A 26,833-nucleotide genomic window follows, 5' to 3' on the forward strand; every position below is an offset into this window, starting at 1 on the left:
CCATGGCTCCCTCTAGTGTTCTAGTAGAGAATTGCATTTGATTAGATTCATCAGTCATTTAATGATTTTCAACCCCCGCCCCTACAGACATATTAGCAGCCGCTGGTGTCTAAATTATTGATTTTGATTTCTCTTTGGCCTAAAACAGAGTAGATACTGTATTTTTTTTTCTCCAGTTATGGTAGAGAACATGCCTTATAAGTTAATGGACTTGCCACCAAAGCAGATGATAAATGGGGTTAGTACAAGCAGGTCGGCTGTAAAGATGTATAGACGGTATGGTTAGCAGGGGAGTGTTGAGCGCTTCCTGTAATTTGCAGCCATTTAGGTAGACATTGTATTAGGTGGGATTTAAAGGGAAGGTCTTCTAGTAAGTTAATGATCCAATGGCATTTTGTTTTCCTTCCAGCTTCTATAACAAGCTTTTTAACAGTCCTGTCCTGGCATCCAAATACTTTACTCCGGACGTGGTGCCTTGTGCTTCATAGCCTCACTCTTATGACTAACATGCAACTGAACTGTAAGTCCTTTTTCTTTTCATATTTAGACAGATTTCAGTAAAAATGTCATTATTTCAGCATGAATGGGAATGACCGCTGCCTGATTATTATTTTTCCCCCCTCTGGATTATGGGTTGTTCCACCATAAGAGGCTATCAGTACGGTTGGGAAGGTAACTGTCTGATTGGTCAAGGGCTAACCACTGGAACCCCTACTGATCACAAGAATGAGGTCCCAGAGTCCCTAAAGTGTCGGTCACACATGCACACTCTTTCTCCATTAAGCACTATGGATCTGCCAAAGAGAAGCTTAGGGCCGCACTTATATACGTGATCACTACTTTTAGGACTCTGTCATCTCATTCTTGTTATCGGTGGGGGTCCTAGGTTTGGATCCCCAATGATCAGATATTTTGATCCCCTATTCTATGGTGGGGCAACCCCTTTAATTTAATATATCACATATGGCTGAAAATCAGCTCCCTTGAGATGTCTGCCTCAGATTTGCAGCACTTTTACTACCAATGTAGTCTGGTATTGCCTTGAAATTCTAAATTATTTTTTATTTTTTTTTTATCTTGTAGGATGCCTATGAAATATATGCCCTGCACTGATTTATTACAGACATGTGTTCCAATGTTGTCACTATTTCTCGTTACTCTTCTTATTGGTTTTGTGTGTTTAGGGCCAATGCTTTGCTTTCTTAGCACATTTCTGTGTAAGCAATTGAATCTGAAGACTTTCTCTTCTTTTATAGCTGGACCCAGCAGCACTATTGGAGCTCAGGAAAACACTGCCCAACTATTAGTTTCAGACTCAAACCTCCTTCACGTCCTTGTGAAATTTCTCTCAGGAACAAACCCTCATGGGACCAACCAGCACAGTCCCCAGGTAAAGTTACTTCTAGTTAAAAATTTGTTTTTTTTTATTTTATTAAGAAATATACAAAATATATAGTCTAGTGTGGGTGGGCCTTTTGCCGGTGATTACAGTTTATCTAGATAAATATCAGGTATCAATCAGATCAAGGCATCACGAGTGCCCACAAGCACATAACTAACCCATTCATTATTGTACACAATTTCTTACGTTGAAAAGACTTAATATTCTAGATATTCTGTAATATGTTCCAGTTAACCGTTCTTTAATACCGTGATTATTTATACCCAGGTTGGGCCCACTGCTACTCAGGCAATGCAGGAGTTCCTGACGCGGCTACAAGTCCATCTTTCTTCTACCAGCCCTCAGATGTTCAGTGAATTTTTACTGAAGCTTATACACATACTCTCCACAGAGAGGTAAGCAGTGCCGACTTTGGTGTACTGGTTTTGTAGTATTTCTTGCAGGCTTCCCCTTACTGAACTTGTCTTAGCGGTTACTTTAATAACCGTCTTCTGCCCAGCAACTATTATGTACAAGTCCCCATTTTGCTAGTGTCACCACATTTTTTTTTCTGAACTTAAGAGCACAACCACATGTCATGGTCATGTGGCGCTTGCAATGCAGCCGCGCTACGTTCAAGTGCCATGAAGCTGTACAGGCCACAGCATGATCTAGTTAAACTAATGAAGACCACACTGTTCAATTGATCTGTATTGTTAATGGCCACACGGCACTTTTAATGTCGCACGGCCATTAACAGTACAGACCCACTGAACAGTGCAGGATTCATTAGTTTAATTAGAGCCTGCCGTGGCTCATATGCCATGTGGTTGTACCCCCACACCACCTTCATGTACAGCAAGCGACTTAAAGCGGTCTGTATATACACACTTTGCTATCAATTGCTGATAACATGTCCCCCGTGCACAACTGAAGTCAGAAATAGGTTTAAATGTATAAAGTTTTACTGAATCTTTTCCCACAAAACTATAGATCAATCTGCTCAACTCCTCCTGCTCTATAACATGCTGCCTGCAGATTGTACTGCATTGTGCAGTGACAGGTTCTCGTTAATATAACACATGCACAAATTTTGTTGAACTTTAGACGGTTGCCTCTCCAACTGTCCTGCGCGGCGCGCAGCAGCACCTTTCCACACCCGATCCAGTTGGAGATCAGAGCTGCGCTGTCCCTTAACTTGCTAATTATACAGATTCTTTTGTATTCTAGACATTTATAAAAGCTATGTATTGTAGTCAGATCTACCTGTGGATATAGACACTAGAAGTCACTTGTGACAGCTGTGTTCCCTTGATGTTACAGTTATAGGAATATCTTATTGCAACTATCCCTTTCTCTACCTGGACTCTTGAATGTATGAGATTGTAAAATGGGATGGGGTTAGCTGCAGTGAAAAATGTCAGAAACCAAACAGACCCTATTCTGAGATAATGTGAGCCCATTTGTTACTATTTGCCGCCAGTGTGTGGTGGATTCAGAATCTGTGACACCAGTGTGAACTGAGACTTTAAAGCGTACTTGTCATAGGTGCGGTGCTGCCTCCTCATCTCAGGACCCGGACCCCACCAATCAAAACTTTCAAGATGTTACTATGAAACAATTCAGTAATTTATTATTTTAAGTATGATTATTACATGGCCGATAACCTATGAAATCTGCTCCCACTTTTATTCTCTTACAGAGGTCCTTTTCAGACAGGACAAGGGCCCCTTGATGCTCAGGTGAAACTCTTAGAATTCACTCTGGAACAAAATTTCGAAGTTGTCTCGGTCAGCACCATTTCTTCTGTAATAGAGTCCGTTACATTTCTGGTTCATCACTATATTACCTGCTCTGACAAAGTGGTATCCCGCAGTGGATCTGACAGCTCTGTTGGCGCACGGGCTTGCTTTGGAGGCTTGTTTGCAAATATTATTCGACCTGGTGATGCCAAAGCAGTATGTGGAGAAATGACTCGTGACCAGCTGATGTTTGATTTGTTAAAGTTGGTGAACATCCTGGTTCAGTTGCCGCTGTCAAGTAACAAAGAGTTTAGTGCCCGGCCACCTGTTGTCAGCAGCACTACAGACAGTGTTTCTGACGAAGAGAAAGTCTACGGTGGAAAGGATGCCAACAGCAATTCTTCAGCTACACAAAGTTCCACTGCATACGTGGCAGATTTGGTGCTAGCTAATCAGCAGATTATGAGCCAAATTCTCTCTGCCCTTGGCCAGTGCAACAGCAGTGCAATGGCCATGATTATTGGTAAGTGTCTAGTTAGTACATTTGGAAGTGTGTTGGTATCTCCATATGTAGCTTGGTAACCTTTATTAGCATATTTGGTTTATTAGCATTCTATAACAACAAATTGGGCATATATTAAAGTAACAAATGAAAAAGAGCACCCCCACACACACACCAGTTGGAAACCATGAATACACATCAGATATTGCACATAGATATGAGATCCCAACAGCAACTGATGATATAAAGTGCTGTTGTTGTAGTCACATACCATGTGTATATCCTTATGTCCTATATCCACGTGCACTGCATAATATAACAAGCAGGGTGTCCTGATTGACTTCGATGGCCACTGTTTACGTATCATTTTTTTATTTTATTTTTTGGACAGAATAGCGTATTATACCATGCTATTCTGTGCCGCAAAAAACATATACATATACATTAAACATGCTTTAAAAACCAGCTTCATGCACATGGCTATATGGAGGATTTATATCGCACATAGAAAACTGTGGCCCCGTTCTGTACCTTCAGGATTGAGTTACAAGTTTATTGCAGTTATTATTCTGTTAAATGCGATCAGATTATTTTAAATTTGTCTTTACTTTTCACCACCTAATAAAAGTCAGAAAATGCAAAACTAGATTTTGGTCATGTAACTACTTTGTTCCCTTTTAGGTGCAAGTGGTTTACATTTAACTAAACATGAAAACTTTCATGGAGGATTGGATGCTATATCGGTTGGTGACGGCCTGTTCACCATACTCACCACTCTCAGCAAGAAGGCCACCAGTGTTCAAGTTATGCTGCAGCCTATTTTAACTTACATGGCGTGTGGATATATGGGCAGACAGGCAAGTTGAACTTTTTTATATTATACAGTTATTTATAGAAGTGCACTAAAATGGGGGGGGGGGGGCCTCAAGTTTCTGCTGTCTACTTATGCAAGTGATCTCATGAGCTTGTGTGGTCTGTTTTGTTCAGGGGTCTCTTTCCACTTGCCAGCTGTCAGAGCCTTTGCTCTGGTTCATCCTAAGAGTTTTGGATACAAGTGAGGCCTTGAAAGCGTTCCATGATATGGGTATGTACTTCTGTTTTGTCTTGACATATCTGTGCAGTGCTTACTATGCTAATCAAATCTTGATCATGCTGACAAATATTAAAAAAAAAATGCAGAGCAATGAATTTTCCCAAGTACACACAGCTATTTTCTTTACCGTCCCCCTCTGAGGCTCATGCCATTATTTCATTGGCTAAGAAGGAAAAGGAGATAAGAAGAAAATAGATAATGCTTGGCATCTGTGCACTATCTTACAAACTTTGGTATGGGAACTAATGTAAACATCTGTATGCTAACAACATCTTGTAATGGCTTCTCACTAACACCAGTACAGCATACGTCATATGACACCAAAAGAATGAGGATCCTCTTGGATAGACGGAAGCTTCGTGCTTTGTTCCCAACTTGAGTAAATAAGGCGTTGTCCTCTACAGGAGGATATGGGGTCCCTCTTGGGTGAGCTATAATGAAGAATGATATCCACATCTCTATCAGTCCCCCCTTTGAGCTAATATTTTCCCTAACACATCTGTCCTCTTTCTCGACTCCCCTCTTCACCAGCTTCCATGACAACCTATTCCTTGTGAATAACCTCCCATGACACTGGATTTGACATAGGGAAGTCAGATGTCTGATCCTATCTTTGATAATCCCTGTAGGTGGGGGGGGGACTAGCAGAATGCAGTGGACTTTGTTTCTTGAGTAAATAAGGCGTTGTCCATTACAGGAGGATATGGGGGCCATCTTGGGTGAGCTGTAATGAAGAATGATATCCATATCTCTATCACATTTGCAAGACAGTAATGAAATAGAAAGGCGACAAATAGACAGTCTAACACTTATTGCTTTGCTTGCTAAAAGTCCTTGCTGTCATGGAGTTAGTTACCCCATCCAACTGGCAGATATGAAATATGAACAAAAACATGAATACAAGCGTGTATAGAAGGAGTAACCAATACAGGCACTAAATAAGAGACATGTAGTGTCTGCAGAAGATAGGATCCTTATGAAATTATGAAAAGTATTAATACACAGGTCCTGACAGAAATTAATTATAGTTATATATAGTTAGGATACTTTCACATTAGCGTTATTCTTTTCCGGCATTGAGTTCCGTCTTAGGGGCTCTATACCGGAAAAGAACTGATCAGTTTTATCCCCATGCATTCTGAATGGAGTGCAATCCGTTCAGGATGTCTTCAGTTCAGTCTTTTTGACTTTTCAGGATTGAGATGATACCGCAGCATGCTACGGTTTTATCTCCGGACAAAATTCTAGAACACTTGCTGGAATGCCGGATCCGGCATTTTTTTCCCCATTGAAATGCATCAATGCCAGATCCGACCCTAAGTGTTCCGGCAAAACTGATCCAGCATTGCGGTCTGCACATGCTCAGACCGCAAAAAAATGTTGGGAAAAAAAAAATGCCGGATCCATTTTTCCAGATGACACTGGAAAGAGGGATCCGGCATTTTAATGCATTTGTCATGCGGATCAGGATTCTGATCAGTCTGACAAATGCCATCAGTTTACATCCGTTTTGACGGATCTGGCAGGCAGTTCCAGCGACAGAACTGCCTGCCAGAATCCTCTGCCGCAAGTGTGAAAGTACTCTGACATACAGATGCAGCCAAGCTAAACTTGGTTAGTAAAAAAACGGCAAAAAAAAAAAAAAAGGTTTAACTCCTTTCAATGGATTTCAATGGCTTTTTTCACAAGATGGCACGATATAAAACTGTGATGTGTTATCAGAGTCCATTTTAGCTTAGCTACATCTGTACATGTCTCTAGGTCCACTGTTGTGTTTGGAGGCTTAATGAATTTCAATGGGACAGAGTAATTTTGGTGTTTGAGGAACTGTGCTTGCCTAATTGAACAGTTCAAAAAGTAGTGCAGTTGTACCACCAACTGTGTTGGCAGCAGATGCCAATTGGATCACAAAGGAGAATCTGAACGTTTATATAACCACGAAATCTACCAGACCTAGTGGAGCCTAGGGGGTCTCTATTACCATATACAGTGGGATGCGAAAGTTTGGGCAACCTTGTTAATCGTCATGATTTTCCTGTATAAATCCTTGGTTGTTACGATAAAAAATGTCAGTTAAATATATCATATAGGAGACATACACAGTGATATTTGAGAAGTGAAATGAAGTTTATTGGATTTACAGAAAGTGTGCTATAATTGTTTAAACAAAGTTAGGCAGGTGCATAAATGTGGGCACTGTTGTCATTGTATTGATTCCAAAACCTTTAGAATTAATTATTGGAACTCAAATTGGCTTGGTAAGCTCAGTGACCCCTGACCTACATACACAGGTGAATACAATTATGAGGAAGAGTATTTAAGGGGGTCAATTGTAAGTTTCCCTCCTCTTTTTTAATTTTCTCTGAAGAGTAGCAACATGGGGGTCTCAAAACAACTCTCAAATGACCTGAAGACAAAGATTGTTCACCATTATGGTTTAGGGGAAGGATACAGAAAGCGGTCTCAGAGATTTCCGCTGTCTGTTTCCACAGTTAGCAACATATTGAGGAAATGGAAGACCACAGGCTCAGTTCAAGTTAAGGCTCGAAGTGGCAGACTAAGAAAAATCTCGGCTAGACAGAAGCGACGAATGGTGAGAACAATCAGAGTCAACCCGAAGACCAGCACCAAAGACCTACAACATCATCTTGCTGCAGATGGGGTCACTGTGCATCGTTCAACCATTCGGGGCACTTTACACAAGAAGATGCTGTATGCGAGAGTGATGCAGAGGAAGCCTTTTCTCGCTCGTATCATTGGGGGACACAGACCGTGGGTATAGCTGCTTGCTGCCACTAGGAGGCGACACTAGGCTAAGAAGTGATAACTCCTCCCCTGCAGGCTATACCCCCTCCAGCCTGGAGAGAGCATATCAGTTTTTAGCTTAGTGTCGTAGGAGGCAGACCTCCCTGCTTTTGCAGGGCAGCTTACTTTTATTATTTTATCTTTTTCCTTTTTTTAGGTTTGGGGAAACAGAGTCGCCTAGCCACTCTGTCTACCCCGGGAGCAAGGCCGGTGTTGGAATCCCTCACCGCTCGCCCTCCCCAAGAAACGAAAGTGGACCAGGGCAGCCCAGCTTCCCGCCAGCCAAGGTGTCACCTGAAAATGAGGGGAACCCACCTGTGAAATCCAGGGGAGCACATCTGAGGGATTCCCAATCCGCCATACGGGCCGTTTGGTTGATAATGCTCCACCTGCACAAATACAGGGGAGCACATCTGAAGAATTCCCAATCCGCCCGCTAGGCCGTTTGGTTGATAATACTCCACCTGCACAAATACAGGGGAGCACATCTGAAGGATTCCCAATCCGCCCTACAGGGCTGTTTGGTTGATAATGCTCCACCTGCACAAATCCAGGGTAGCACATCAGAAGGATTCCCAATCCGCCCGCTAAGGCCGTTTGGTTGATAATACTCCACCTGCACGGATTCGGGGGAGCACATCTGAAGGATTCCCAATCCCGCCCTAAGGGGCCATTTGGTTGATAATGCTCCACCTGCACAAAGCCAGGGGAGCACAGCTGATGGATTCCCAATCCACCCTCTTGGGTCATTTGGTTGTTAATCCACATGCGCAATCCAACGGAGGAACTCTGGCAGTTCCCAATCCACCCTCCTGGGTCGTGGGTTGATTGAGTGCCGCCCACACAATCCAGTGAGCGGTCATGTAGGGATGCCGATTCCACCTCCTGGGTGGTTTGATGATTATATCACTGCCGACACAGCCTGCAACTGCCATGGCTAGATGCTGAGAGGTAGAGCTGCGCACGAGCAGGACACTTTCCTCCTCGGTCTCCTCCGCACCTCCACCCTTCCTCATTAGGGTGATATTCAGAACCCTCCCTTCTGACAGGGGTTGGTTCTGAGGGAACAGGGGACAGTTCTGCGGACTCTGATATGAATCTTCTAGACTGCATCCATATTACCAGCAGTACTGATTGTATGCATTGCCCCCTTCCTTAGGCGGCATTTGCATTACTACTGGATACAGTACTTACCCTTTGTATCCCTCCTTCCACAGGTGGACTGACTGCACTTGCACTGGTCAGTGCCAGCCATTTGCGTCCCCCCTTTCGGTTGTTGACGGATTTGCTGTTCCACTGGGTACAGTACTGGCGTTATGCATTAGCCTCTCTCATACGAGGCGTTATGGCTTTATCACGGGTGGCAGTGTTTCCTGTAAGTATTACCACCTTACATAGGTGGAGGAATTTCTCTACCCACCGGGTACGGGACTATTCATATGCATTATCCTCTTCCATAGGGGTGTAATTCTCTACCATTGGGGTCAATTCCTGCTGGGTGCATTACCTCCTGCCGTAGGTTAGGTACTTGCGCTAACTCAGGATACAGTACTTCCTATATATTTTTCTCCCCTTCATAGGTGGAGTAGTTGCACTTCCATTGAGTGTAGTGCTTACAATACGTGTTACCCCCTCCATGGAGGGGGTTATTACACTACCGTTGGATACGGTTCTGATTATCTCCCTACCTCCCTTCCTTGACGGAGGATTGCGCTACCACTGAATACTATTCAACAGTCGTGGCATTACCCCCTTCTACATCTAACAGGAAATCACTGAGCATCTATGCATGCTTTCATTCAACTAAGCCACAACACTAGATACCTTGGCTTCCTTCACAGGTGGGCCGCGGCAACAGTCGTTACCATTGGTGCCTGGTACTCTTCATCTAGTGGTATATGGATACTGGGGCTGCTCCCATATTGTATCCTCCCGTCTCTTCTGGTACTGGTTGTTGGCGCAGATATGTCGTCCTTTGTTCTCTTAGGGGGGTCGCTCAGCAACACTTCAGGTGCCCTAGAGATTCCCATCCCCATGGGCCTCCACCGTTCCGGTCGGTCAGAAATTGGTCCTCTACAACGTGTGGTGTGCACGCCATTATACAAATGTTGGGATTACGATCCAGCGAGCCCAGGTTGCACTGACTCTGTATTCTGGGCCACCACTCTTCCTTATTAGGTGAGGGTGTTTTGCTGGCATTCTGCATTGGCTCCTACGGCGTGTTCTCTAAGTCAGGATGGCCGAGTGGTCTAAGGTGCCAGACTCAAGAGTTAATCTCTTCCGTGTACGGGGTGTTCGGGTCTCCAAATGGAGGCGTGGGTTCAGATCCCACTTCTGACAAAAAGCAGGGATAATTTTCACAAGGGCCGGAGATCGAACTCGCGGCAGTGGGTCAGGCCCCTCAGATAGGGGTTCTACCCTGGCACTGCTTCGGCGTTGCTCTTGTTTTGCCCCTTTTTTAGACTGAATGCCTCAGGATGGTTCTGGTTGACTGAGATAGCATGGTTCCATGCTACTTCTGGGTGTCCTTAGGCCTCTCCCTCAGTTTTACGCTGGGAGGAGCAGGCTGTAGCTCTTACTGTACAAGGGGTATTTGCATCTCCACTACATGCTAGGGTTCCTACTGCACATTCCTATTGCACAGTTCCTTCGTCAGACGGCGGTTTCTTCTGACTCTGGGATTGGTATCCTGTACGGTGTGGCCTCCTCCTCAGCTGGAGTGTGGCCTTTGCGTTACTCTGGTGGCTTCCTTTGTATGGGCTCCTCCTCAGGGGTGTATTACATTACCAAGAGATTCTGTAAAGTGCCAGTCTCTGATGGCAATGGGCTTTTGCCCTGACCTCGTAATGGTCTTCATTACTGTTAATTGTCCGTTGCTCTGACAACTATTGTTCTTGTGTCGTCAACTCGGGTTTTGCATTGGCGTAAATGCCATAGCTATCAGCACCTTACTTTGGGTGCACTCGACTGGGTAGCTTAGTCCCTGTGGTACTCGTCTACCACTACAGTGATACCTTCCTTCAGATATGATTACTTCTGTGTCACATCAAGCGATGGTGGTCATTCCTTTCTCACTGCTCCTTCCGGGGGTGGACTACGGTCCCCCCACGCCAGGCTGAGTGGGTGTCTGTCACACCTTGCCACCACTGGTAGGGATTTCGTTCCTGGAACGGAACACCCCTTTTTTCTTTCCTGTCCTTCCTCTAGCTGGATTGCTGACCATCTTTCCCTTCGGTCTACTCGACCGGCAGCAATGGGTTGTATAGCTATGGAATCCGGGATCTATTTTTTTCCACGGAGAGTATTCTCTTATCTTGGTCTCTGCCCGGAAGTCAATATATGTCACTTATGGGGTTTTCCATTACCGGTTTCTTTTACCCAGAGGAGGATCCTGCGAACCTGGATTTTTGTTCCGCTTCCACAGTTGTGGCCAACAACCGGCTTCGCCCCAACGATCTGTAGATCGCTGGAGGCGTTTCGGGGACAAACAAGCTCCCCCTCTGGGGCTTCTTCTTGTACGTCCATTTGTCCTTTGTCATTTGCATCAGGCAGTGCTCCGCCCAGAATTTTCTTTCTGGCGGAAGGTCGCTGCTTTCCGGGTCATCTCAGAAATGGTTTGATCTTCTTTCTCCCTCGTATTTTTAAGGGCGGGCTCTCCATCAGCCATCTATTTTGGTCTCAGAGATTTGCTGGTCCATATCTGGCGCGTTCCGCTGTATGGGTTTTTTGCCTGATTTTCTTGGAGGTCCTTGTCATAGCTGGCGTCTTCCAACGGGATGTTTTTTTCCTGTGATGTCTGCCTGACGGTTGCTTCCTAGCGGAGTGATGGCCTGGCCGACCAGCGGTCGTCATTTCTCGGGTTCATCTACTCCAGGCATCGCTTCTAGAGGGCAGCGTCTTGGTCTTCCAGCAAGTTCACTGAGTTTTTCGGGGGCTTTTCTAGACATCAACTGTTGCTGCTCCAGGCAGCAAGATCTTGCAGGCGGCAGCGGATGACGCATCCTCGAGGGCGTTTTTTCTCCATGGGCGTGTGATTTGTTTCCCTCCCCGTGGACTGCTTTAGGACGTCCCACGGTCTGTGTCCCCCAATGATACGAGCGAAAAAACGAGATTTTTGTGAACTCACCTGTAAAATCTTTCTCGCGTAGTTCATTGTGGGACACAGCTCCCACCCAGTGTTCTGTTTGTCGCACATATTGGCGGTTGGTGGGCCAGTATGGTCCTCAGTTCTGGTTCATTCCGACTGATGTTTGTCAGTTATTGGTTGTTTACTGTATTTTCCTTATTGTTTTTTTTTTTTTTTCTCCTACTCCTATTGCTTGGGCACAAACTGATATGCTCTGTCCAGGCTGGAGGGGGTATAGCTTGCAGGGGAGGAGTTATCACTTCTTAGCCTAGTGTCTCCTCCTAGTGGCAGCAAGCAGCTATACCCACGGTCTGTGTCCCCCAATGAACTACGCGAGAGAGATTTTACAGGTGAGTTCACAAAAATCTCGTTTTCTCCGCCCACAGCACAAAAAGTGCCGCTTGAGGTGGGCTAAAGCACATTTGGACTAGCCAGCTTCATTTTGGAATAAGGTGCTGTGGACTGATGAAACTAAAATTGAGTTATTTGGCCATAACAAGGGGGCATTATGCATGGAGGAAAAAGAACACAGCATTCCAAGAAAAACACCTGCTACCTACAGTAAAATATGGTGGTTCCATCATGCTGTGAGGCTGTAGGGCCAGTGCAGGGACTGGGAATCTTCTCAAAGTTGAGGGACGCATGGATTCCACTCAGTATCAGCAGATTCTGGAGACCAATGTCCAGGAATCAGTGACAAAGCCAAAGCTGCGCCGGGGCTGGATCTTTCAACAAGACAACGACCATAAACACTGCTCAAAATCCACTAAGGTATTTATGCAGAGGAGCAAATACAACGTTCTGGAATGGCCATCTCAGTCCACAGACCTGAATATTATTGAAAAGCTGTGGTGTGACTTAAAGAGAGCTGTCCATGCTCGGAAGCCATCAAACCTGAATGAACTAAAGATGTTTTGTAAAGAGGAATGGTCCAAAATACCTTCAACCAGAATCCAGACTCTCATTGGAACCTACAGGAAACGTTTAGAGGCTGGAATTTCTGCAGAAGGAGGATCTACTAAATATTGATTTCATTTCTTTTTTGTGGTGCCCAAATTTATGCACCTGCCTAATGTTGTTTAAACAATTATAGCACACTTTCTGTAAATCCAATACACTTCATTTCACTTCTCAAATATCACTGTGTGTCTCCTATATGATATATTTAACTGACATTTTTTTATCGTAACAACCAACGATTTATACAGGAAAATCATGACGATTAACAAGGTTGCCCAAACTTTCGCATCCCACTATACATAAGACTGGCTCAGCACAATAGTGGATCTCTAAAAAACCATAGACAGAACAGGGATGACAACTGCGTTCTACCAAACCGTTGCATAACATTTTTTTTTTTAAATAACAAAAATAAAAAGTTGCCCTTTTTTGTGGACATAAAAAATAATTTGAGCACAGAGAATAAACAAGGGGACTCAGTTTTAGAGGATCCTGTGAGCTAAACCAATTGTGTAATTAATAAATAAGGAGACTTGGCCTGAACTTGGATGCAACACAATCAGGTATTTGCCTCTATAAAATAGACGCAGATGTGAGTAGTCGTTGTTAGTATGTAAAGCATTTTCATCTGGTAATGTTAAGGCTTATCTTTATGAACAGTGGAGGTCCAGCCCCTCAGAACCGCTCATCTATCCAGAGAACAGTGGGGCTAATGTCCTAAGTCTTTGCTTATGTAGAGTGGCTTTTCTGGCCATGTTGTGTTTTTGTATCTTGTGTGAGGACAGTAAGGGTCCATTCACACGTCCGTTTTTTCTTTCCTGATCTGTTCCGTTTTTTCAGGAACAGATCAGGACCAGATCTGGACCCATTCATTTTCAATGGGTCCTGGAAAAAATCGGACAGCACAATGTGTGCTGTCCGTTTCCGTTGTTCCGTTCCGCATGTCCGTTTAAATATAAAACATGTCCTATTCTTGTCCTGAAAAATCGGATCCTGGTACAATACAAAGTCAATGGATCCGCAAAAAACGGATGACATTCGGATGTCATTCCGTATGTCATCCGTTTTTTGCGGATTCCGTTCCTGGAAACACATAACAAATTTTTATTTTTATTTTTTTCAATTTTTTTTCAAAGAAATCCAAACAACTTTATTTGATTATTGAAATGTATACATGTTCCCGTTTTTTGCGGATCCGCAAAAAACGGATGACATACGGAAACATTTTCAGGAACAACGGATCCGCAAAAAACGGACCGTTTTTCAGGATGAAAAAAAAAACAGGACGTGTGAATGGACCCTAAAGGTAAATGTGCTTACTATCATATCTGTGTGCTCTTCTTAGGGGGTGTTCAACTCATCTGCAATAACATGGTGACAAGCACAAGAGCAATTGTTAACACTGCCAGAAGCATGGTGTCTACAATCATGAAGTTTCTTGACTCTGGCCCCAGCAAAACCTCAGACAGCAGTTTGAAAGCGAGGGTGCTCGCTTCCGAGCCTGATAATGCAGAGGGAATCCACAACTTCGCTCCTCTTGGTATGTAGTTGTGCCACTTTTCTTTCTGTGTTTTTATTTAAAGTACAATTTTAGGCACAGAAAGCCTGTTTATAAATTTTTTGAAAATGCTAATTTGCTGAGTAAATTAAATTAAAGATGCGCGTCTATTCCAAAGCCTTCTTGGAATTTCAAGGAGAAACAACTGAGGTAGCAATTGTTCCTCCTACGTTCAGTGGACATCAGCCTGTGTAAACGGGTGCCAGTGGATGTGTTATCAACCAACAAGATTCTACCTATCATTTTTCAGAGCTCTTTAGGAAAAAAAAAGGATCCATCTGATTGATTGTTTTGGGCAACTAAGCCAGTTTGATAAATCTCCCCTCCCATACCCTTTATGCTTCTGAATACTAACCTTATTGGTTCAATGATTTCTCAATGTATGTTCTGGCAGGTACAATCACATCAAGTAGTCCAACTGCCCAGCCTGCAGAAGTTCTTTTACAAGCCACCCCCCCACACCGGAGGGCACGGTCTGCTGCCTGGTCTTATATCTTTTTGCCAGAGGAAGCTTGGTGTGATCTCACTATTCACCTGCCAGCAGCTGTGCTTTTGAAGGAGATCCATATTCAGCCTCACCTTGCATCCCTTGCCAGTAAGTAGCTGTGTAATTGCGATATAATATTCAAAGTTAAAGCAAAAATAAATCTTTTGACAATTTTATGCTTGATTTTGTCATGTTAGCTTGCCCATCTTCCGTCTCTGTGGAAATAAGTGCTGATGGAGTCAACATGCTGCCACTGTCCACACCGCTCATGACTAGTGGACTGACATACATCAAAATTCAGCTTGTGAAAGCAGAGGTAGCGTCTGCTGTCTGCCTTCGCCTCCACCGCCCTCGAGATGCCAGCACTCTTGGACTATCGCAAATTAAACTGCTGGGCCTGACTGCTTTTGGAAACACTTCATCAGCAACTGTTAACAACCCGTTCCTTCCTTCTGAGGATCAAGTGTCTAAAACAAGGTAACGTGGCTGTTGTATTATCGTGAATTCTGAGATTTTGTGGAAAAATAGACTTGTGCATAAAAGTTTACTAAACTATGGTAAACCATCAACTTGTGCCCAACATGGCTCCCGTCTGACGCCCATATGATACAAAGGGAGGTGATGATGGCAACACACATGGATATCTTCAATGGAGCTGAGCTCTTTGTTTCATAGCTAGAAGTTTTCTTGTCTCCTGTCCCCTCCTAGACCACCTGAAGGTCATCACACATATCCAGTTACTTTATACTTCAGGAATGGCAGGTATCAGGCATCACTAACCAACTAGATTACAAGGAATTAAAGGACCACCAAAATGCCTTGCTATACAGCAGTAAAAGACACAATAATATAAAATGGCTTCAATGTAAATTTTACTGTATGTTTTTAAAGTAATGAAGCCCAGTATTGTATTATGGAGTAGCTGGAGCAATTTGGCCCTTTTTTTTTTTCCTAGTATATTTTATGTTCTGCCAACATTGCAGTTCAACAAAGAAAATAATTAAAAATGTTGGAGATTTATTAAGCAGAATGGATCAGAATACTTTCAGAAACGGTGCCTAAAAAGGTACTTGTGTTTTAGACGCTCTGTTTAGTCCAAAATACATACTTAAAAGTACCCCAGTGATAAGGTGGGGTTAGAAAAAAAAGGGGTCTAATTGCATCAAATTTTACCATGTACCCTTTTGAGAGATCTTGCACATTTTCCTAGATTTTCACAATCACATAAAAAATGTACTTATTATAACCCTATTGATTGTTTTTTCCAGGAATTTTATACTGATGACCTGTCCTCTGGATAGGTTACCAGTATCTTATTCATGGGGTCCGACACCCGGCAGATCAGCTGTTTGAGAAGGCACAGTAGCGCCACGGCCTTCTCTCTGCAAACCAAGTACAGCACCGTACATTGTATAGCAGCTGTGCTTGGTATCACAGCCCAGCCCCATTCACTTCAATGGGACTGAGCTGCACCTAGGCCATGTGACCAATGAACGTGACGTCACATGGTTTAGGGAAAGCTGAGAGAAGGCCATGGCACTACTGTCTCTATATAAATAAAAAAAATCCTAAAATTCTGCAGTTTTCACATTGGTAACCAGACCTCAAATATCTCAAGACTTTGCTCTATGAGAGCAGCCACATAGGCACAGTGGACAGTAGGGAATTGACTTTTATGGGTTATTTTTCTAGGCATGCTCTGTGACCTGTTCAGAGGTCAGGTGGGAGTAGATGAGTTCTGATATCGCCTATTATGAATGGTGGATTCTGTGTTATCTATACAAAAGTGATATTTGTCTTTGTTATTCTGCCTCTAATCATTATGAGATGACTGCTGGAAAGTTGTATGTACAGAACAGGAAGTCTTGTATTATTATTTTGATTATCAGGCTTAGTGACCAAAACAAGATTTAATAAACATGATTTTTTTTTTTCTCTTGTAGTATTGGCTGGTTAAGACTTCTACATCATTGCCTCACTCATATCAGTGAACTGGAAGCAATGATGGCAAGCGCAGCAGCGCCCACAGCCAATCTGTTACAGACATGCGCTGCCTTACTGATGTCTCCGTACTGTGGCATGCATTCTCCCAACATTGAGGCAGTCCTGGTTAAGATCGGACTTCAGTCTACCAGGATAGGGCTTCGCCTCATTGACATCCTTCTGCGCAATTGTGCTGCATCTGGCAGTGACCCTGCAGGTATGTTCCTGCCCAATCCACAATGCTTTAAGAAATGTTCTAAGAAATAAAAATGATTCCTTTATTTATTTATTTTTTATTTCACAGACTTAAATAGCCCTCTGCTATTTGGAAGGCTTAATGGTTTGTCCTCGGATTCCACGATAGATATTCTCTACCAGTTAGGGACTACCCAGGACCCTGGAACCAAGGATAGGTATGGAGTACTCCTGGTTATGTCAAGCTTTCTGGGGGGGGGGGTTCCAATTTGTGTGTATGTATACATACATACATACATACATTGTGAGACACCATCATCAGAAATATTTTACAGAGAATAAGTATTTAATTTTTGATTGGAGAATGATAGTGGTTTGCATTTTCTGAAATAATTATATATTTTTTTTTACTTTTTATGACTTTAGAATACAAGCTCTGTTGAAGTGGGTGAGTGATTCTGCGAGGGTGGCTTCATTGAAAAGAAATGGGCGTAGCACTTTCAATCCTTCAAACAATTCACCAAGAGAGTTTGGTCTTCTGATGCCATCTCCTTCTCATTTGCACTGTGTGGCGGCCATTTTGTGGCATAGTTATGAGCTTCCTGTGGAATATGACCTGCCTGGTTTGCTCAACAGAGATCTATTTGAGTAAGTACTTCCCTTTCTGATCCTGCGGTTTAGAAGTCCCCATCATCAAGGCTATTATCCTGATAAATTGGGGATCTGTTCTAATAAAAGTATGTTTTTATCACACGGCTATGCAAGAACCTGGCTCTGTCAATGAGGGAGAAGGGAGGTGCTGGCAAAGGAAGCAGGTGGAGCAAGTTTTGGCCTGCCCTCAGTGCACTTAACTGCTCATTTGCATATGGATTAAGCATACATTTTCTCCAGTGTGAAACCAGATTGCTAAACGAAAGGTATAATTACATGCAGTTGGCTAGAAGATTTACTAATCCTAAAGATGGCGTAAGCTTAGTCATGCTGTCCAGACCTGCATCAGACTTCTCACAGTTGAATGATCAGTCTGGTGCAGGGATAGACACTTTTCTCTGACTTTGCATTTACTTTGAATTTTCATGGTAGCTTTAGTTGGACTTTAGATTTCTTAATCACTTATGAGATACGCTATCGAATAATGTCATTTCTTTTCAGGTCCCTGTATAAATGGTCCATGTCTTTACCTTGCAACATGGTCTTAAAAAAGGCCGTTGATGGACTGCTTTGCTCAATGTGTCACATCCACCCGAGTTACTTTTCTTTGCTCATGGGTTGGATGGGAATCACCCCTCCTCCAATACAAAGCCAGCACAGACTGTCCATTACAGATGATAGCAAAAAGCAAGACCTTAATGCTGCTCTGACAGACGACTCTAAAAATGCACAAGCACCTCTTGCACTGACAGAGTCTCACCTGGCCACGCTTGCTGCTTCGTCACAGTCGCCAGAAGCCATCAAGCAACTGCTGGACTCTGGTTTACCCTCTCTCCTTGTTAGGAGCCTAGTTAATTTTTGCTTCAGTCACATATCTAATTCAGACTTTGCTGCAGCCTCTGCGGATGCCACGCAGGAGAGACTCCGACGGCAGCACTCATCTCAGCACTTTAGTAGGATGCCGGTGACGGCAGACTTGGTGGCACCTATTCTCAGGTTTCTGACTGAAGTTGGCAATAGCCATGTTATGAAGGACTGGCTCGGAGGATCGGAAGTTAACCCTCTTTGGACAGCACTTTTGTTTCTACTTTGTCATTCTGGTGCCAGCTCGACGGGTCATGTAAATGGTTCCCAGCAGACCAATTCCAGGTGCACTTTACTGAACTCCGCTGCAGGAAATGGTCTCACCACTCAGCAAAGAACCGCTGTGGAAAATGCAACCGTGGCCTTTTTCTTGCAGTGCATATCTTGTCATCCAAATAACCAGCGTTTAATGGCACAGGTATGAGAACATGGTCCAAAGGTTTCTCTCTCTCTCTCTCTCTCTCTCTGTTCTGTGTTATTATTTGGGTGCATTCATACTGTGTTTGCAGTGTACGATGGAGGTATGTGTCATCAGATGCTCATGACGTTTGCCACTGTAGACACATACGGTGACTAACACAACCCATAACCTCCTGTGTTTAGGCAAAGTATGCCGCAGTCAACTATGACATATAGTGGCCTGATTCACCAATCAGGTAAATGTAGGTGTATGTGTACATTACACACGTATATGTTCTGGCGCATATGCCAAAACGCTCACTGCAAATTCTGTTAATGCATCCCTGTATTTTAATGTTGAATGTCAAGTAACTGGAGTTTAATGCAAAACTCAAGGGCTCAACTGTATGATATCTTATTTAGGAAATGTTCACACCTTTGGTGCAAACAGCAGCAGTCTGTTACAGCAGAGGAACAGAGAAGCGGCTTTCACCATGTTGGCATAGCCGGATACTGCCTCCTATCACCGGATCCCCATTGACTATAATAGGTTTTAGCAGTTTTCCGATGCAAGCAGCTGTATTTGTCAGGGCAGAAGCCACCATTTATGCCAGAAAGTTGCTGGATCCTATTATAGTCAATAGGGATGCGGCGGTGTGAGGCAGTATCCGGCTATGCCAATATGGTTAACTCCGATAGTGTTCTTCTGCCAGAATATGAACATAGCCTTAGGGTAAAAAAAATGTATTCTCCCTCCCAGTTTCAGAAAAGGGTGTAATCCATAAACCGAATTTACGTGACAATTGTCTATTCCCATACACTTTGCTGGTACTGTATTACGCTGCAGTTTTACCACACGGGAATCCATCTGGAAAAAACATTTATAATCCGCAACTTGTGCAAGTACCCTTAGGGGACATTTTTTTCACAACTGTATCCATTTTGCGGTCCACAAATTGCGGATCCACAGAATACATATGCGGTCCGGTGTGCATTCAGCACTTTTTGCAGACCCCATTGTAAAAATTCCTATTCTTGACCGCAAAACGGACAAGAATATGACATGTTCTATCTTTTTTGCAGGGCTGCGGAATTGAAATATGGATGCAGGCATTTTTTTCGGCCCCAGTAAAATGAATGGGTTCGCATCCAATTGAAAAAAATGCAGATTGAAATATGGACCAAAAATACGGTCGTGTGAATGGGGCCTTATGTTTTACCCATGGTCCAGACAAAGCATTTAAATATGTGCCCATATTATATTTGTGTGTACTGTACAGTACCTAAACTTACTGAAAAAAGTGGCCTAAAAGGGTGGAAATGCTCCAAACCCAGACACTGTAGCGTGTCTATAACCGGGGGAGCAATTCCTCCGCATGCGGTCCGCAGACAACGGCAATCCCCAGTAAAAAAATGCGTGCAATGGAGGATGCCGGAGTGGACCGCATGCACCACAAGGACATCTTACACAAAATGATATATTGTGCAGATGAAAAAATAAACATACACAAATTACAGCAAAAAATGCACCAAAATAATACGCAACGGACAATACTAGCTAATTCCTCAGGCCGATGTTAAAAGCTGAGAACTTTGCCAATATCTTCCAGTCAGGAACATATCGGAGCCCCTCATGCACCACGTCACGGTGTCTCAGCAAGCATGGGGTCCTACCACTAAACTGCCCGTGGTATGTGAACAGGGTCTGAACAATGCTAGAAACCAGCTCACAGCCAGGCTCTCACATGCCTCCATAGTGGTATCACCAGTGCATTGTGAGGTAGGATAAAGCTGTGACCCTGCACCCACAACCGACCATGTGACACAGAAGCTACCAGGTGCAAAATGTTACCAAAAGGAATTAGCTAGTATTGTCAGTTGCGTATCATTTTGGTGCATTTTTTTGCAGTGATTTGTAACTGTACAGTACCTCCTAACTTGCATTACGTTGATTTTTTTCGTGCTTACTAGTCCGAGAAGCATGGGCTACCGTGCCTGCAGAGTTTGGTAGAGGCCTCATCTCAGTGCTCTACACTTGTTCTTGGCGAGCATTTGATGGCCCTTGTTTTCTTCTTAGTATAGTAGCCCCTTTAGACACAGCTCTAGAAAGTTTCTCCTAGGGGCTGCCATATGAGTGTGCCACTAGCACATGCACAATACCCAGTCCCCATAGCTCTGTGTGCTTTTATTGTGTATGGAAAAAACGATTTGTAACATATGCAAATTAACCTGAGATGAGTCAGAGCTTGAAAATATGACTCTTCTCTGGTCACACAAGTAAGATATGACTCTTTTATGTTAATTAGCATTTGTATCAAATCGGGTTTTTTACACAATAAAAGCACACAGAGCTATTGGGTCTGGGTATTGCGGATGTGCTAGCGGCCATCTAGCAACCCATGTTCTCAGCTCTATACCCAAAATCCCGGTGACAGGTTCCCTTTAAGTTTTCTTACTGTGAAAAACCGTACAGCACTGTTAGATCAGTAGCACTCCAGTGATCCCTCTCCGCTTGTGTTTTCAGGTTCTCTGCGAGCTTTTCCAATCTTCTCCACAGCGTGGGAATCTCCCAGCGTCTGGAAACATCTCTGGCTTCATTAGAAGACTCTTCCTGCAATTGATGTTGGAAGATGAAAAAGTTACCATGTTCCTTCAGTCTCCCTGCCCGGTAGGTAGTCCTGGCAGTAGTGTCTTCACTGTAGGTACCAGGGAGGTCACTGATATTTTCTGGGTTTTCTATGTTTTGGTATTCTTATACGTGTTTCCCCTAAGGCTACTTTCACACTCGTGTTTGGTGCAGGTCCGTCATGGATCTGCACAGACGCATCCGTTCAGATAATACAACCGCATGCATCTGTTCAGAACTGATCCATTTGTATTATCTTTAAGATAGTCAAAACGGATCCGTCTTGAACACCATTTAAAGTCAATGGGGGACGGATCCGTTTTCTATTGTCAGTGAAAACAGATCTGTCCCCATTGACTTACATTGTGTGCCAGGACAGATCCGTTTGGCTCAGTCCCGTCAGACGGACACCAAAACGCTGCAGGCAGCGTTTTGTTGTCCGCCTCCAAAGCGAAATGAAGGCGGAACGGAGCCAAACTGATGCATTTTGAGCGGATCCTTATCTATTCAGAATGCATTAAGGGCAAAACTGATCCGTTTTGGACCGCTTGTGAGAGCCCTGAACGGATCTCAACCGGAAAGCCAAAACGCCAGTGTGAAAGTAGCCTTACTTGTCTGCCAGCTCAATTATTATTTTTTCCCATAGAACCACCCAAAGTGATATTTTAATGGGTCTGTCTAGACCATGTTGTGTATTCGGTCTTGCCTTAAAGGGGTTGTCCAAGATTTTATCATTGATTTCCTATCCTCAGGTTAGGCCATCAATATCTAATCATTGTGGGTCCGACTCCGTTCATGCCCTCTGATCAGCTCTTTCAGGGTAGCTCTGACACCAGAACTACACAGATCCGTCCATTGTGTAGTGGTCTGAGCTGGTTACTGCCACGCTGCTCCCATTTACTTCAGTCGGAGTAGCACTGTAGTAACCAGTGCATCCACTGCACAACGGACGGATCTGTGTAGTTCTGGCACTGGAGCTACTCGGAATCAGCTGATTGGCGGCATGTCAGGTCCCTGGCAATCAGACATTGATGGCCTAGCTTAAGGTCATCAACACTAAATTTCTGAATGATCCCTTTTAAGATTAGTTGCTTTTATCTTATGTTATTTAAAATCAATAGGGCGGGAGTCATACATACAGTTTTTGCAGCTTTTTTTTATTTTTTTTATAGCCAAATCCTGTAAGAAGTAGCCTTCTGTATGTCCCATTCCTATCTGATAGATTTCTGGCTTTGGCTCATAAAACTGCAACAAAAATTGCATGTGTGATTATGGTCCAAAGGTGTTCCTACCTTTTCACATTTGCTTTCCTATTCAAACTCCTTGCATAAATGTCTTGAATTATATTCCCAATATATTTTATAAAGCTAGTTCTCCTTTCCTCAATATACGGCTTACGGATATTCTGCTTTCCAACACTCCACAGATCTCGGCTGCCTGTGGCCATTACTAGGGGGTCCTCTCTGTACAGAATCGCATTCAGCCCCCTCTGACTTGAATAGAAGCTGTATAAAAATCAGCCTTCTACAACCAAGCATAGTTTAGGTTTTAGACGCTGGTCTTAATAACCCCCTATATCTGGCGGTTGATCCGCCGAAGTTGTGAAGAGGCCCTGGCCTCTGCTTAACTTTGGCGCATCAAGCGCCATTCTAAATGTAAGCCAGCCTCCCTGCTGGCTTACATTTAGACCATTTCTTGCCCATATTCATTGGGGGACACAGAGACCATGGGTATAGCTATGTCCTCTAGGAGGTGTTGACACTAGTAAAAGCTGTTAGCTCCTCCCCTGGCAGCTATACCCCCTCCAGCCTGGAGAGAGAGCTTCAGTTTTTTCTAGTGTCAATAGGAGGCAAGGCCTCCCCAGGGATCTCCTGAAGATTTTTTATTTTAGTTTATTTTTTTCCTTTTTCATATGGGAAAACAATGGACGCCCCGCCTCCCTGTTCTCCCGGGGTTGAGTTGCGCCAGTGACGGTCACCCGCACTGCTGCCTCCCCCACAGAAGACAAGGTGGACCAGGGCAGCCTCGCTCCTCTGCATCCCGCCAGGCAAGGTCACCCATCCAAGCCCCCCTTTTCCAGCGTCCTGCCACTACAGTGCCAGTAGCTGAAGGGGTGACCCTGCTGGACCAGAGGAGGGGTGAAGATGGTGGCAGGAAAGAGAAGAGAGGTGAGTACACGGGACTAGGTGAGTATGTTAACCCTCCTGGTCGTAATAGTATTCAGCAACCAGATGCATACTTATGTCCTGAAGCCATTTCCAGGACCCCTCAAGCCATCAGCACCCCTCTTGTCATTCCCTTCACTCCTCTTGTTGTCCAAGAAGGGACATCGGCACATGGGGATAATACGCCGTCCGGAGCACACACGCAGAGAGGGAAGCACAGGAGGCTCCTGCTCCCCTCCACCCTCTGGAGTCGTTGGATTAATAAGGGCCGGCGCCGTCCAGTATTGCGGCACCTACCTCATTGCCACCCGCTCCGTATGGGGATTAACAGCATACGTTCGGCCGGCACCGCATCGGTGCTACGGCCGCGATATTCTTTGCCTGGCCCGCACTGGCATCCTCCCGGCCGCGGGGTGCAACCCCCGTCCGTTGGCGGGCGCATTCGCCTGCTTCTCTGTTCATGTGGCCGGCCGATGCAGGGCTACCACGAGGAATCGGTGACAAATTATATTTTCAGCGGCAGGAGAGCTCTTGCGCCAACAGCATCGGTCCGCCATGCGCTAATGCATAGACCCGACCTCCCCCGCTGCAGACCGAGAACATGCACCGGCGGACACACAGGAAAGGGAGCGAAGGAGGCTCTCCCCTATCTGTGATCCGCTGTTGTCAGGGCTCTTAGGGGGTTAATTACTTCCCTGACAGGAGTGGGGGGTGCGCTCTGGCGCGAATCCTTCCCGCCACCCCTGCCCTCTCCAGGACATCTTAACCCTTTCTGGCCAGCCACCAGATTATTCTGAGGAGTCTATCTCTGTACAGGTGCCTCCAAGTTATATAGTTAACCCCTTCCTGTCTCTGCCCACTTGATGTTGGGCATCCAAGTTTAAAAAAAAAAAAAAAAAAAAAAGAGAAGAAGAAATATGCGCATTCATACGGGCCCTCCTCAGCCTCATCACCGCAAGACCACCCTGTCTGTGTGGTACCAGGCTGGGCCCGTGTCCTATAGCAGACAAAGGAGGACATCTCATAGTTCCCAATCCCCCTCCTGGGTCGTTGGTTGATATTCCTCCACCTGCGCAAATCCAGGGAGGACAGCTGAAGTATTCCCAATCCCCACCCTCTGGGTCGTGTGGTTAATAGTTCTCCAGCGCACTCCAGTACAGGACCTCTGGATTCCCAATCCGTTCTCCGGGGCTGTTTGGTTGATAATTCTCCAGTACAGGACCTCTGGATTCCCAATCCGTCCTCCGGGGCCGTTTGGTTGATAATTCTCCAGTACAGGACCTCTGGATTCCCAATCCGTCCTCCGGGGCTGTTTGGTTGATAATTTGCCACCAGCGCGATCCGGTGCAGAACGTCTGAAAATTCCCATTCCACCCTCTGGGGTCGTCTGGTTGATAAAATCTGCCTGCGCTATCCAGCACAGACCCTCTGGAAGTTCCCATTACATCCTCCGGGGTCGTCTGGTTGATAATCCTCCACCTGTCGACCTCTAGATCTTCCCAATCACCCTCCCGGGTCGTTTGGTTGATAAGTACCGCCTGCGTACTCCAATGGTGGATCTCCTGACTTCCCAATCTCCCTCTGGGGTAGTTTGGTTCATATGCACTACCTGCGCACTACAATGGTGGATCCCTGGACTTCCCAATCTCCCTCCGGGGTCGTTTGGTTGGTAAAGCACCGCCTGCGCAATCCGGTGAGTGAACCTTTAGAAGTTCCCATTCCACCCCCGGGTAGTTTGGTTGATAACTCCCACCGGCAAGCCTGCGACTGCCATAGACAAGATTCTGAGCGTTAAGACTGCACACAACGGGCCAGAGCAGGATATTTTCCTCCTCGGCACCTCCACACCCCCACCCTTCCTCCCTAGGGTCACGCTCAGTCGCACCCTCCTCTCCCTGGAGAGGTTTGGTCCGAAGGGGGGTGATCAGTGGTTCGGTCTCTGCCGTGATTCCGGTGCGATCTTCCAAGATGGCGTCCAAGGTAGACAGCAGTACTTGTATGCATTACCCCCTTCCTTAGGCGGAGTATTTGCACTGCTACTGGATGCAGTACTCCCTTGGATATTACCTCCCTCCTTTGGGGTCTAACCGCACTAGAACTTTTTCAGTGTCGGCAGTAGGCGTTCCCCCTTTTGGTAGGTGGCGGAACTGCATTCCCACTGGGGTCAGTACTTACTGTATGCATTAGCCTCTTCCATAGGTGGTGCTATGGCATTATCCCTGGTTCAGTGTTTACTGTATGTCTTACCCCCTTACGTAGGTGGGGTATTCATATGGGACTCTCTATATGCCTTGCCCTTTCCGAAAGAGGCATACTCTCTCTACTTGGATTCGGTTCCTGCTAGATGCATTACTGCATTGCCACCCTTCATGGTGGCGTACTTGCACTACCACTGAGTGCAGTGCTTGCCGCAAGCATTACCCCCTTTCTTTGGTGGGATAATTGCAACATTGCCCCTTCCACAAGTGATCCACTACCGTGGGGAATGAGTACACATCTTGGATGTTGCACTTCAACTACGCCACGACTATAGATGCCTTAGCTTCTTCTACAAGTGGGGCGTAGCGAGTATCGTTACACACTGGTGCCCTGTACTCTTCTTCTAATGGTATTTCAGTGCCGCCAGTGGATACTGTGGCTGTTTCCACGTTGTGTCCTTTTCCTTCGGTGCCGGTTTGGGGCAGGAATATGACAACCTCTCTCATCAGGGGGTTGCCCAGCGTCACTCATGTGTCATAGCGTCCCCTATATCCATGGTCCTCCACTGTTCCAATATGTTATCCACCATTCCTGATGTGGGAAGTGGTTGTGCTGGCACTCTGGTTTGGCTTGCAGCGTGTTCTCCGCTAGTGCGTTTTTTACGCTGGTACTAGCATTCGCAGACGCTGCAGTGGGGCATTCCCCTCAGGTAGGGGTTCCACCCGGACGCTGGCTTGGCGGTTGTTCCTGTTCGACGCCTTTCCCAGGTGGCGTGTTTTAAGGTTAGCTCTCCTTCCCTGAGACCGTATGGTACCATGGCTTCTATCAGATTTCTCTAGTCTGCCCCCTCAGTTTGTGCTGGCGGGGCACGCTGCAGCTCCTACGGTTTGGGGGGTCCTGGAGTAGCCATTACATACTCTGGCTCCTCCTGCACAGCTCCTTCGTCAGGTGACGGATTCTTCTAACGCTGAATTCGGTGGCATACGCTGCATGGCCTCCTCCTTAGGCGGAGTATGGTGCCGCCACTCTCATCCGGTGGCTACTTCTGTGTAGTGCCAGTCTCAGATGGGGAATGGGTTTCGCCCTGCTCCGTTTTT

At 45.1% G+C, this 26,833-nt stretch overlaps 1 protein-coding gene across 8 annotated transcripts in view; it reads left to right on the plus strand.

Moving 5' to 3' along the window:
• The window catches only part of BIRC6 (baculoviral IAP repeat containing 6), a 252,420-nt gene that overhangs the window by 117,590 nt on the left and 107,997 nt on the right, over window positions 1-26,833 (plus strand). For all 8 annotated transcript variants that reach the window (XM_044289277.1, XM_044289279.1, XM_044289280.1 and 5 more), the window contains 14 exons: window positions 410-520; window positions 1,257-1,390; window positions 1,670-1,797; window positions 3,084-3,646; window positions 4,307-4,482; window positions 4,613-4,709; window positions 13,955-14,149; window positions 14,562-14,762; window positions 14,852-15,131; window positions 16,598-16,854; window positions 16,942-17,050; window positions 17,259-17,480; window positions 17,985-18,765; window positions 21,271-21,414. In XM_044289277.1, the coding sequence (XP_044145212.1) occupies window positions 410-520; window positions 1,257-1,390; window positions 1,670-1,797; window positions 3,084-3,646; window positions 4,307-4,482; window positions 4,613-4,709; window positions 13,955-14,149; window positions 14,562-14,762; window positions 14,852-15,131; window positions 16,598-16,854; window positions 16,942-17,050; window positions 17,259-17,480; window positions 17,985-18,765; window positions 21,271-21,414 (3,398 nt within the window). The remainder of the gene's footprint in view (window positions 1-409; window positions 521-1,256; window positions 1,391-1,669; window positions 1,798-3,083; window positions 3,647-4,306; window positions 4,483-4,612; window positions 4,710-13,954; window positions 14,150-14,561; window positions 14,763-14,851; window positions 15,132-16,597; window positions 16,855-16,941; window positions 17,051-17,258; window positions 17,481-17,984; window positions 18,766-21,270; window positions 21,415-26,833) is intronic.

Source organism: Bufo gargarizans, chromosome 4 (assembly GCF_014858855.1).
Source record: "Bufo gargarizans isolate SCDJY-AF-19 chromosome 4, ASM1485885v1, whole genome shotgun sequence".
Classification (NCBI taxonomy): domain Eukaryota; kingdom Metazoa; phylum Chordata; class Amphibia; order Anura; family Bufonidae; genus Bufo; species Bufo gargarizans.